General features: G+C 44.6%; 1 protein-coding gene across 3 annotated transcripts in view; it reads right to left on the minus strand.

The window, feature by feature from the left end:
* Positions 1 to 2,614: 2,614 nt before the first annotated feature.
* ART5 (ADP-ribosyltransferase 5) overlaps positions 2,615 to 12,550 on the minus strand; it is a 10,776-nt gene continuing 840 nt past the window's right edge. For 2 of the 3 annotated variants that reach the window (XM_069064714.1, XM_069064713.1), the window contains 4 exons: positions 11,263 to 11,335; positions 6,198 to 6,927; positions 3,095 to 3,127; positions 2,615 to 3,000 (listed from right to left, as the gene is read on the minus strand). In XM_069064714.1, coding sequence (XP_068920815.1) covers positions 2,897 to 3,000; positions 3,095 to 3,127; positions 6,198 to 6,927; positions 11,263 to 11,319 — 924 coding nt within the window. In that variant the 5' untranslated portion in view covers positions 11,320 to 11,335 and the 3' untranslated portion in view covers positions 2,615 to 2,896. The remainder of the gene's footprint in view (positions 3,001 to 3,094; positions 3,128 to 6,197; positions 6,928 to 11,262; positions 11,336 to 12,550) is intronic. The other variant, XM_069064715.1, reaches the window with a different exon arrangement.

Raw genomic sequence — 12,550 nt, forward strand, 5'->3', positions numbered from 1 at the left:
TTTTTTTTTTTTTGGCCAGAAACACTGAGGGTTTTCCCCTCCCAGACTGATTTTTTTTTTATTCCTGGGTAAAAGAGGTCATTCTCTGTCTCATTTCTTACCTAGACTTAATCAATGATTGGGCATTGCCTCAGTCAAACTGAGACCTATCAAATACCTTAGCTTAAAAAGGGCAAATCTGCATCTAGGGCCATCTCCAATCATCCTGATCTATATCTTGCCACTGGACCCAGATGGCTCTGGAAGAGAAAGTGTGGCTGGTGACTTTGCACAGACCTCTTTCACTTAAATCCATTCACTTGCATGTCATGGCATCACCTCCCTGATCTCAAGGTTCTCCTTGAGAATGAAACACAAACAAGTCCATTTGCTTCTAAATGTGGGGAAATGGGAGACTGATCAATTGTCTAGGTTCTGAAATGAGCCCTTTCGACCTAGAAGGTTCTAGCCAAATTGGATTACCAGTTGTTCCCTGAACTTAGCATTTTATTTTCTAACTGACTTTGTTCACATTGGCTCTCCTCCATTCCAGAAATTCATTCTTCACCTCTACCTCTCAGAATCCTTGTTTTCAATCATTGCTTAGCTTGTCTTACCTTACCTTACCACCTCTTTCAGAAAGCTTTCCTTTTTCTTCCCCAGTTGTTATTACATTGTTTAAATAACTCTTACTCCAAATTGCATTAGAACTTGTAAGTTGAGTTCTCTTAGAGGAATAACTGCTTCCCTAGGTTCTAGGGTTATCTAACTCCTATAACTGTAGGTCCTAAGCCCCCACTGGTGTGCTTCCCCTTAACAGTCAACTAATACACAACTAAACAGAGACATTTACTCAAATGGCATAGAAAAAACAATAGTTACAACATATACCTTCCATAAACTTGGGGCCACTTTCCTCTAATACATGACATTTGTGGGGAGTGTGGGCACAAACTTCAAGTCCAATAATAAGGAGGCATATATGGAGGAAACATATGTGTCTGAGACAACTCACAACTCCAGATCTGTAGGGCCTCAGTGTTTCTTATCTTTTCAGAACTTTAGGCCTTCTGTAGGACACAGAAATTTACTTCTGGCAGTAGTATTTGTGCTAGAAGATTCGCTCTGCTGCCAGGCTGAACTGAGACAGGTCCTCGCTGGGCACAGCATCTCAGCTAGATGAGCTGCTCAGCTGGACTTCCTCATCTGGGCTATTGGGCTGCTGGGATGCTCTGCCAGGCTGTTCTTCCTGGGCTTACTCTTTGATGGCAACTATAATTTCTGCTACTTCCAGTGTCAGGCTCAGCTGAGGCCCTCAGCTGGGGAAGCGTTGTGCCTTTTCAGAGATTATAAGGACCCTTAGCTGGAGATTGGTAGAAAGCTTTCCATTTCTGGGCTCTGAGTTTTCATCTTTCAGGTAACAGGCAACAGTATAGAGAGATAAAGTCTCTCTTTTTCTTTTCTTTGATGACAATTATTTCTGGTTCAAGACTGGGTCCCTTCTGCGAGAAACCTCACTTTAACTTATGGAGGCAGCATTTATCAAGTGCCTACTCTGTTCCAGGCCCTGTGCTAAGTGCTTTATCTCATTTGGTCCTCACAACAACCCTGTGAGGTAGGTGCTATCATTACCCCCATTTTACAGATGACGAAACTGAGACAGAGTTTAAGTGACTTATTTAGGGTCACACAACTAGGAATTGTCAGAGAATGAATTTGAACCAACAGGTCTTCCAACTCAAAGCCCACCGTGCCCACCCGCCTGCCTCTGTGCTGGCTAGCTGCCTCTATAGACACCATCTAGTACATTTCCCAAATCTTATCTCTATGGTCCATGGCCATTTGTCCAATAATCACCAGACAGCTTTGGGGTTTCTTCAGTTCTTTAACTCTTAAGTCTCTTCTGTTGTCCTTCTGCAAACAGGTTGGGAAACAAGGTATTGAGGCAGTCTATCAACAGGAACAAGTCCATTGTTTCTGGAGCTTTCCTTAATTTTCATATCAGTCACACAAAGTCTCAGATTGTATCTGCTTTGGCTGTGTACACCTACAAACTTAACATTCTGAAAAGGAAACACTATTATTTCTATTTATCAGGTGTCTATACTATATCCCTCCTAATAGACTGTAAGCTATTGGAGGACAAGAAGTGCCACTTTTATAACTCTAGTCCTCAATACAATAATTGGTCCAAAGTAGGTACTTAAGAAATTGTTGTTGAATTGAATTAAGGCTAGGGAATTGCACTCCTCAAACAGACTTTTGTGTGGTCACTGGAACTTCCCATGTTTGACTAAAGTCAACAGACAGCAATCACTTTGCAAATATAACCCATGTTGTGAAACAACTTGGGTTCTCCCCTCTGCAATTTCCTGGATCTCTAAGCAACATTCTACAAGGACAGGAAATGCAATCAGCTAGGGAGATGAATTGCCCAAAATGTTTAAAGGGAGATATGTAAGTTTGTTCATATTGGGAGGTAGCAGAACATTTAAAACAAAGGCAATAAACTGCTTTATTGTAGTACATCAGAGGAGAATGCATGGAAAACCCTGCCTGAAACATATTAGGGGCCAGCGGACCTACCGGTCAATGGGAAGGACCAACCCTTGTGCTTAGAAGAATGAGGCAGACATTTTGCAAAGTCCTTTATTGAGAGGTAGCCATGGCAACAACCACAAAGTGGAGTGGCCTTACCCATTGTAGCTCCACATCTGCCTGGTCCCAGGGGCCTGAGGCCCCTGCCCTGATCCCAGGACGCTGCTCACAGATCGACTTCCAAGCACCTTCATCATTCTCATCCTCATCTTCATCTTTTCCCTCTGCTTTCTTCTCCAGGTTGCCCCAAGCCTGGCCGGGCCTACACAAAAGGGGGACCAAGAGATCCCTACAATTTCCAAGTCCAGAAGCTGGAAGATCAGGGCACTGAGTCCGAGAGTTGGAAGGCTCCAGGAGGCAAGAGCAGGGTCCTTGGCATCAGTTGAGGCCAAGATCCTGGGAGTAGAGCATCCCAACTTTGTCCTGTAAGGAAGAGAAGGGAAGGGATCAGTTCAATCTGGGGAGAGATCTAAGACCTTTCTTTCCCAAACCAGAGCAAAGGAGACAGGAGACTCACCTGGGTTAGATACACAGCCCTCCTTCTTCTCTCCTGGAATACCAAGAGAAATAGATGAAAGCTTTCCTCTGGATTCACTGCCCCAAAAGTTTCCCAGAATTTGTCCTTTCTTTCTTCATATCCTGATATGGGCTATCCTACTCAGCCATCACACTTGCAAGAGAATTCTTTCTCTTCCCCCTTTCCTTTCCTCCTTAAAGATCTGATGCTAATCTTCCTTCCCTTAGCAACCTTGTTCTATACACCAGTTCCATTTTCTTCATGCTGTCTTGATGGTAAGATGCACCCTTTCATTCCAGTATGGGTTTTAAGAATAACGGCTGACTCCTCTCTCTCCTTGGGGATCAAGTCCTGTACTCCCACACATCTCACACCGAATATTCAATTTGGAAGGGACCTTGAAGACAGTGGACCACCTGATAGCCTCTGCCTGAGCAGGGCCACCCTCTCTGGTGGTTATCCAGCCTCCCTTTGAAGAAGCTATAGAGAACCTATTACTTCCTTAGGGAATCCATCAGACTTTTGGATAGCTCTCATCATGAGGAGACTTTTCCTGACATCAAGCTGAAATCTTTCTCTCCACAACTTTTCCCTTTTGGTCCTTGTCCTGGCCTCTAGGACCAGGTAAAACAAGTCTGACCCTCTCTTACATGTTCACCCTTGAAATACTTGAAGATCTGAGTCTTTATATCCCATCTGAGATTTCTCTTCTTCCTGCTAAAGATGAGTCTCAGGGTTGATGTAGAGATGGAATGTGCTCCCCTAGTAGCAATAGGAATTACTAAGCTTCACCTTCTCTAGGGAAAGGGGACATCTGTGGACATTAGAGATGACCTGTGGGTGGAGCTAAATCTTCCTGACTTTTGAGATGATGGTAACCCTCTTAGCATCCATTCTTATTTCCTTTTCCTCCCTGGATTGGGACAGAGAAGGAAAAGAAGGTATTGAGTTGGATTTGTGACCATGTTGTCATGAGATAGTATCCCCAATCCCACTGGGAAGAGCCAAGGCTTATAGAATGGAGCATCTTGTCTCAATAAATCCTCAGATCAGCTGGGACCAAGTTGTCCATGATAGTCTAAGTAAGGTTCATAGGAGCTGTAGTTTGAGAGATCTTAGACATACCTTCTAGCCTGAGACTAAGAAGCTTTTCTTTTTTATGTGTGTGTGCTTTTTAGAGGGCAATTGGGGTTAAGTGACTTGTCCAAGGTCACACAGCTAGTTTTTGTGTTAAGTGTCTGAGGCTGCATTTGAACTCAGGTCCTTCTGACTCCAGGGCCAGTGCTCTATTCACTGGGCCACCTAGCTGACCCTAAGGAGCTTTTCTTTAGATGAACTTCTAATGACCTTTCCAAAGTGTTATTTCTGAATTTATATGTTCTCTCTTTTTAATGTCCTAGAAAACATTCTCATTCTATTTGGGGTTTGTGGAGACTGGAGGCATGGGGAGGGGGGTCTGTCAAGGCTGTGTGGGGGCATGGTAAAACCATTGTACTCTGTCAAAGGACCTGAGCTCAAACACTTCCTCTGCTACTTGTTTACTAGTTCGGCTCTGAGAAAATCCCTTCCCCCCTTTAGGTTTCACTTTCCTCTTCTGCAAATGGATAATGGAATGTGATATCTAATGCTGTATGGGGTAATGGATAGAGTCCTGGATTTGGCATCCAAATCTCACCAAAAACACTTACTAGCTGTCTGACCCTGGGGAAGTCACTTAAGCTCTCTGTGCCTCAATTTCTTCATCTGTAAAATGAGGGAGTGACCTCTAAGGTCCCTTCTCCAATTCCTTTTATCTTTTAAACCTAAGAACTAGGCATCAAGAGATAATTGTAGGAATAGGAAAAAGGGAAAGGTGACTAAGAAATGAGGGCAGCTGAGAGAACCAAATAGGCTTAAGGGCCAGGAAGGTCCAAGATCAATAAAGTTTAGAAAACAGGGGGAAATGGAAGTCCTTAGAGGAGAAGGCAAAGGTCCCTTGACTTGGCTCAGCTCCAAGAGGAGCTGATGTCTCAGGAAGCTGGTGTAGGTTAGTGATCCCTTCTAAGGAGGGGCCCTCAGACCTAGAAAGAAGAGTGGTGAGTCCCAGGGAAAGCATCCAAGTAGAGACTGGATGATCCCATTAGAGAGAAGGTGGATTTTCCTGCACTGGAGATTGAACTTCTGATTCTGTGATCCTATGCTGTCTTCCTCTTTCCTAACAGAATCATAAAATCACTGATCTTCCAACCAGAAAAGAATTTCCTTTCCCTAACCAACCAGGATAAAGCATGGACTTGGGAGTCAGAGGACCTGGGTTCAAAGATTGCCTTTGATGCATACTATCCCTGTTACTTCGGGCAAGTTCCTTAGCCTCCCTGGGCGTCAATTATTCATATATAAGACTTGAGGGTTGGATTAAATGGGTTCAGAGGTTCCTTCCAGTTCTTGATCTAAGACCCTAAGAATCCTCTAAGCTATCACCCAGATAAGGAACTATCCATCTTCCCCAGAAGACCTCCAAGGAGGAGAAACTCATCACTTCCTAAGGCAAACCATTCCACTTCAGGAAATATCTTGTTGGAAAATATTTTCTCTACATTCACCTTCTTTACATACCCTTTGTAACTCCACCCCTCTGCTGCAGGTCCTAGTTTGGCTCTCTGGCCAAGTAGAATAAATTATCTCATCCCTCTACATAACAAGCCTCCAAAGACTTTTTTTTTTTTAAGCAATCAGGGTTAAGTAACTTGCTCAAGGTTACACGGCCAGTTATTTCTGGGTGTGGTGCTAAGTATCTGCTCCTGGATTTGATCCCCAGGTCATCCTGACACTGGAGCCGGTGCTCTTACTCGCTGAGCCACCTGGTTGCCCCAGGCCTCCAAATACTTAAAGACATTAATCATAAGGAGCAATGTGATCTAATGTGACAGGCACTGGATGTAGTATTGGTAGACTTAATCTTGGTCTTGCTTCTTACTCTAAGACCTTGATTTGCTCATTTAATATTTCTGGGTTTCATTTTCCTTCTCTGTAAAATGAAGGGCTTAGACCAGATGATAACAAAGTTCCCTTCCAGATCTAAATCCTATGATAGGTTAGGTTCTGCCCCCTGCCCTTGACTCACCCCCCAAGTAGGCACAGTTGAAGTGGCTACAGGTCCGATTGAGACTTCTGATGGTCACTAGGTTTCGGGTCCCATCCTGAGAGAAGTCAGACACCAGGAAAATCTCATGAGGAGGGATGAGAACTTCTCGTTCTTCTGGGAAGACTGAAAGGGCTTGTATGGGGACTCCAAAACAAGTGTTCATGGTGAAAAAGGTTGCATTTCCAAATCCCTGGGCCACCCCTTTTTTCTCAGAGGTGGAAGTGAACTGGCCAAGGCGAATGACATCTCCCAGCTGCTTAGGCTGGAAGCGGAGGCTGCTCACACCACGGAACACTTTCTGCCCAGGGCCCTCCTGACAGCTCTCGGAAACTCTCAGCATCTGCAGGGCCCGCATCAGGTAGAAATGTAGGGCCTTGAAGGGGAAGTGCTTCATGTAGTCCTCCCGAGAGCTGCCCACTGTCCTCACGGCTGAGTTCAGCTCCTGGTACAGAAGGTTGGATGAATTGGTGTAGACCATGATGGCCACAGCATGCTGGCTTCGGAAACCCATGGGCAGAGTAAGTCCCCTCCTCCGGCTCTCCCAGGCAACTGTAGCAGCCCTCCATGACTCCTGGAGCAGAGAGTGATTTGCCATCTCCTCCTGGAGCAGGTGGGTGGCCTCCATCTCCATCTCTTCCACACAGTCCAAGTAGGCATCATCAAAAGTATCAGGAGCTGGGCCCAAAGGCACAATGGGGACAATGTGGGCCTATGGATGGGGGAAGAAGGAGTTGGAAGAGAGGAAGAGAGAAAAGAGGGTATGTGGAGAAGGGGATGAGTTTGGGGCATTTCATGTAGGTGCCAGAGGATTAGGGTGGTGCTTTTCTTTAGATACAAAACAATCTGATCTGGCCCCCACCTAGCTTTACCAGGGGTATATTCAAACCATTTCACTATAATCTCTATACAAATATGGTGGTCAGGAGCCTTCTTCCACTGTCCCTAGGACTTCCTGCTTGGTCTCTCCCTTCAGTCCTGAAGTTCTAGCAAGTATGATTCAGATTTCTAAAGTCTAAAGACTCTAGGTGATATGGACACTGTATGCATGTGTAATGATTTGGAAGCATTGAAGTTCTCTGGGCAACTTCTGTCATCTGCCATTATTGAATGAACCAGGAATAGTCAGACACAAAGGAGGGTTCCAAGTCTTCCAATTTGGTTCTGTGCTGTCTGCTGTGGAAAAACCTAAGAACTGGCCCTGAAATTGGTTCCTCTACCCCAAAATCCATGCTCTGGCAGGGGCATGGAAAGATCATTTTGGGGAGAGCATCAACTTGACTTCAATCTACTAGATTAGGGATGTTCCCACATATCAAAAATTCCTTGACTACTGAAGACTGTTCTGTTTTACAGAGTGAATTACATATTGTCAGAACTGACCAGTTTATGTTCCTTCAAAGCTCAGCTCAAGTACAACCGCCCCAGTGAGGCCTTTCCTGATCCTCCAGTTATTAGTGCTTCTCTTTGGAGATTGCTTTATGTTTACAGTGTCTATATAGAAGAGGAGTAAAACAGCAGGGGCTATTCTGGCACATACTCCATGGATTGCCAAGGTTGTATAACTTGGCCGTTTCTGGGGAAAACATTGACTCACTTCCAAAGGATTTAGCTCTTTGGGATGAGACAACCTAGGTGGTCCCTTGGTCCTCACTTCCTGAAGCAATAGATTCAGGAAAGAATGAAGACGAGGAATTGGGGAATTGAAGAACCAAGGGATCCCTCAGGGTTTGCTGCTTTATCCTAAAGCACCGTAATCCTTCAGAGTCTAGTATATGTTCCTTTCTCCAGCTAGCTAGGTCACAGGCTTGATGTGTATAGTATGTATGTATGTGTGTGTGTGTGTAAGTATATGTATATGTTGAACAGAAGCTTGGACAGATTTCAGGAGGTAGTAGAGGATAGAAGGACCTGGCATGCTATAATCCATGGAGTCATGAAGAGTTGGACAGGATTGAACAACATATATATGGTATTTATTTAGATGTATACCCATTGTTTCTCCCAACAGAATGTAAGCTTCTTGAGTACAGGCACTATTCCATTTTTTTGCTTTGTATTTTCCAGACTGACAAGCAACAGGCACTTAATAAATGACTGTTGATTGATTGATGGTGCTACCCCTCTCCCATTATTTCTTTCAGTAATTTATCACAGCAAAGATCTGATGATATCATATCATATGGCAGCCAAAAAAACTAACTTGACCTTAGGTTTCATTATTAAAGACACAGGAGCCAGTGAAAGTGGGGGCATGCTCATGATCCTGTTCTTCTCTGCCCTGGTCAGATAAGATCTGGAGGATTATGCTAAATTGGGGGAGACTGCATGAACAAACTGGAGTGAGACCAAAGGAGAGTGGCTGAATCAATTTGCAGTTAATCAACCATGCCTTTTGAGGTTCAGTTGTTGTTTATTCTTTACTTCAAAGAAACCAATGACATTATAGAGTGATGCATTGACTTTTCAAGAATTGAATTTAAGTAAGGCAGGGTTGCACAAAGTCATCAGCCTCTCTCTTCCAGAGTTATTGGAGTCCAATGGCAAGACAAAAATCAGGATGACTGGCAATGGCCTAGTATGAAGGGGATGACCTTGGCGATGTCTGACCAAGCTCTGAGCACTCCACAGTGCCTGCTTCTGCTGCCTTCATGGCACTTGGAATGAATTGCTTTCATCTACCCATTCTGCTAAGAGAAGTTTCTACATGTTTGGGGTAGACATCCTTCTAGCTCACTGATTTGATGGGTTTGAGACCCATTGGTTAACCTCAACCTGGTTTAACTGGTCTGCTAAGGAACTTTATTGATGTGTGGCTGCTGCCAGTGCTGCAACTTCTTGGAGTCACAGGTGAGAGCTGGGTGACAGGTGGACACCAGAGATAGATGAGCAGCCCTGAAAAGGGCTGGGCAAGCCCCTCACATCAGAGGTATTAGTACTCCCTGAATACCCCATACACATAACCAGGGAGAAGAAAATATAACTTTGAAGTGTAGCTGAAGGACTATGCAGAGGTCTTAGACTTATTCTCCTAGGCTCCAGAGTTGTAAGGGAGCTCAGAAGTTATCAATTCCAGTCCATCTATGAAGAAGAATCCATCCTACTAAAGACCAGGCCTTGGCTAAAGATCTCCAAGGAGAGGGGAGCCCATGATTCCATGAGAAATCCTGTTCCATTTCAGAAAGCTTCACTTGTTTTTGAAAGTTCTTCCCAACATCAAAACCAAATTTGCCTCCTTAACCCCATTGTTCCCATTCTATCCAGTTGACCCTATCTCTGGGGTCAACTAGAACATGCCTAATCCCTTTTCTACTGTAGGAGACAATCCTTGAAATACTCGAAGATAGATATCATGTCTCTCCCTTTTTCCCATTTCCCAAGTCTTCTCTTCTCCAGGTCAAACACCACCAGTTCCTTCAACTAATCCTTGTGTGATACAGACTCAGACATTTACTGTCCTGTACACTCCAATTTGTTGACATCCTCCCCAAAATGTGGCTTCTTGAATGGAATATAATACTTCATCTGTAATCTGTTCAGGCCAGTACAACCTATACTGAACTGCTTGTCCCCCCATTGGGGGTGGGTGGCAGGGGGAGGAAGGGAATGAATCTGGAATTGAAAGTTTTAAAATCAAATATTCAAATATATATATATATATATATGTGAAAAAAAAATCTGTTCAGGCCAACTATAAAAGGACTAGTACCTCTATTTCTGTATGTTATATCTTTCTTAATGAAATCTAAGGTTGCTTCAGCTTTTTTGACTGCCATATGACATGGCTATCTCATTTTGAGTTTGTAGTCCACTAGAATCCTCAGGTCTTTTCCAGATAAACTGATATCAAGCCAGGTCTCCCCAGTCTTGCATTTGTGAAATTTATTTTTTGTGCCCAAGTGTGAGAACTTACATTTATCACTATTAAATTTCATTTTATTTATTTTGACCCAATGTTAAAATCTAATTCTATCTCTACAAAGAATTCTATATGTGTTTATGTCATCTGAAAATGTAATAGGTATGTCATTTTTGCCTTTATCCAAGTCATTAATATAAATGTAAAAAGCCCAAAGCCAAGTGTAGATCTGATGGGGGGGGGGGAAGAGCACCCATTGAAGACCTTCTTCCAATTTGATGTTGCACTATTAGTGACTGAACTTTGGAACATAACCATTCACCAGTTCTTAGTCTTGGATTGTGCCTGGCCCAGCATGCAGAAACTTCCAAGAGACACATACGGTACAAGGGAATATAAAAAGAGAGACCCAGGAAAAGTCACAGAGGAACACCCCACCCCCTGAACACCTCACCACTGCCCCCAACTGCATCACTCCACTGAGATGAAGATCCATTTGGTTCTTACTCTCTGGCTCTGCCAAAGCAATTAGCTATACATTAGTAGTATGATTTAGCTAGCCTTAGAAAACACGTTCAGGCATATACAGTGTGGTAAATAGGCTGGTGCCTCTGCTGGACTGTTGCCATTATTGGTTGTCCTTCCTTCCTTATCTGCACCCCTCCCCCACTCACCTTATAGATCTACACTATACTACAGAATTAACAAGCCCGTTAAATCCTCCAATTTTCAGGATGCCCACACATCAAGCTGGAAAGCATGGATTTCTCTTTTATTTCCAGGTCTCATCCATCCCTGTTCTCTATAGTCCCTCCACCCCTCCATCCTTCCACCCCACCTAGACTCAGACTGTCCAGCCCAGTATCCAGACCCCAAGTCTGACCAGGACCAACTGCCCTGAGAGGTGACTAAAGGTAGAGAAAGGGGTCATGAGGAGGGTGGGAGCCTCAGGAAGGGGTTGAGGATCTTGGGAACAGAGAGGGTCTCAGGAGGGTTATGAAGGTCCTTCAGACAGTAACTGTTCCTAGGACAGGATTAGGGATCCTGAGGACAAGGGAGGTCCCAGGAAGTGTTTGAGGAGGAAGAGGACCAGAGCACAGTGGAGATTCCAGGAGGAGACTAGGAGAAGGAAGGAGACTAGAGGTCCAGGGGAGAAGGACTATGGGGGATGGAGGTACCATTCATTACCTGTGTGAGGGAGCTGAGGCCCAGGCAGCTAAGTGTAATCATCAGGGCGGGCAGCATTTTCCCTGGGGGAGAACTGGAAGGAAAGGGAGTGACTTGTGGAGATTGGGGGTGAATTTGTGTCAGGGTGAATAGTGAGCATTCTTTCTATCCCCTCCCCATTTTGTAAGAAAGGAGAAATGAATTAGTTCCAATGATTCTATAGGAATAGAGTTAGAGGTACACAAGACAGTCATCCACTGGAAGGTAGATTTCTTTTGTCTCTGTGTCTAATGTTAGTCATCTGGAGAGTTATTTCTGAATCTGCGTTCTCTAAGCCCCAAGTTCTCTAAGTTCCTAACAATTTATGAACTCATTCTTCTCTCCTGGACTATGTGAAAAGGGGAGGAGAGGGAAGGAGAAGCAGGAAGTGGGTGTGAGGACCAGCATCCCCATTATGGTGGCAGAAGCAGGAAAAGGGTAAAGGTGATTAGGGATTGGGGCAGAAGATCTTGGAGTTGAGGGAGCCAAACAGGTTCAGGAGCCAGGAAGGCCTAGGAGTCTTGGGTTACAACTGAAGGGTCAAGAAAGTTTTAAAAAATAATAAAAGTACTGTTCTCCTGAAACAGCCACCAAGAAGAAGCTGTGGTCCAGAGACGATAAGGGCTAGGCAATGAAACCCAAGGCTCTGGGCAAGCGTCCAAATGCTGTATGAGGAGATACAGCATTTGAGGGGTTGGGGAAAGGTTGTCAGGAAACCAGGCAGGAGAAGCTGCCCCTGCTCCGGGAAGCCACCTGATCTTGCACTAGAACTGCTGCTGCACCAACTCAGTGCTCTAACAGTCAGACAGGGAGGATAGGAGCAAGAGACTGCAGCCTGGAGAGGCCCTTCCCTTCCTCCACCCCCTTTCCTCCCCATCCCCAACAGACACAGAAACACACACAAAGAGAAGAGATACAGCGGGGTTTGGGAGAAGGAAATGAGAATTGTGGCTGGAGGAACGGAAGAAAGGAACTAAGGAGAGACCCTAGGGGCAGGGGCCAAGGGGTAGGTGTTAGGGAGGGGCTAAAGGGAGGAAAAGAGAAAGGTTAAGGATAGGATGAAGGGCGGGGCTAAAAAGATAGAATAAAAGGAAGGGTTAAAGAGGATGGAATGAGGGGCGGGGCTGAGGGGAAGGAAAAGGGCGCGATTAAAGAGAGAAAGAATGATAGAAGATAGAATCGAGGAACGGGGCTAAAAAAGGGAAAATGAAGAGGGATTAGGAGGATGGAAAGAGGAACGCAATGAGGAGAGGATCAAAGTGAAAGGAGG

The sequence above is a fragment of the Petaurus breviceps genome, unplaced genomic scaffold, assembly GCF_028583685.1.
Source record: "Petaurus breviceps papuanus isolate PSGF00001 unplaced genomic scaffold, PetGlider_PUasm1.0 90639, whole genome shotgun sequence".
In the NCBI taxonomy this organism is placed as follows: Eukaryota; Metazoa; Chordata; class Mammalia; order Diprotodontia; family Petauridae; genus Petaurus; species Petaurus breviceps.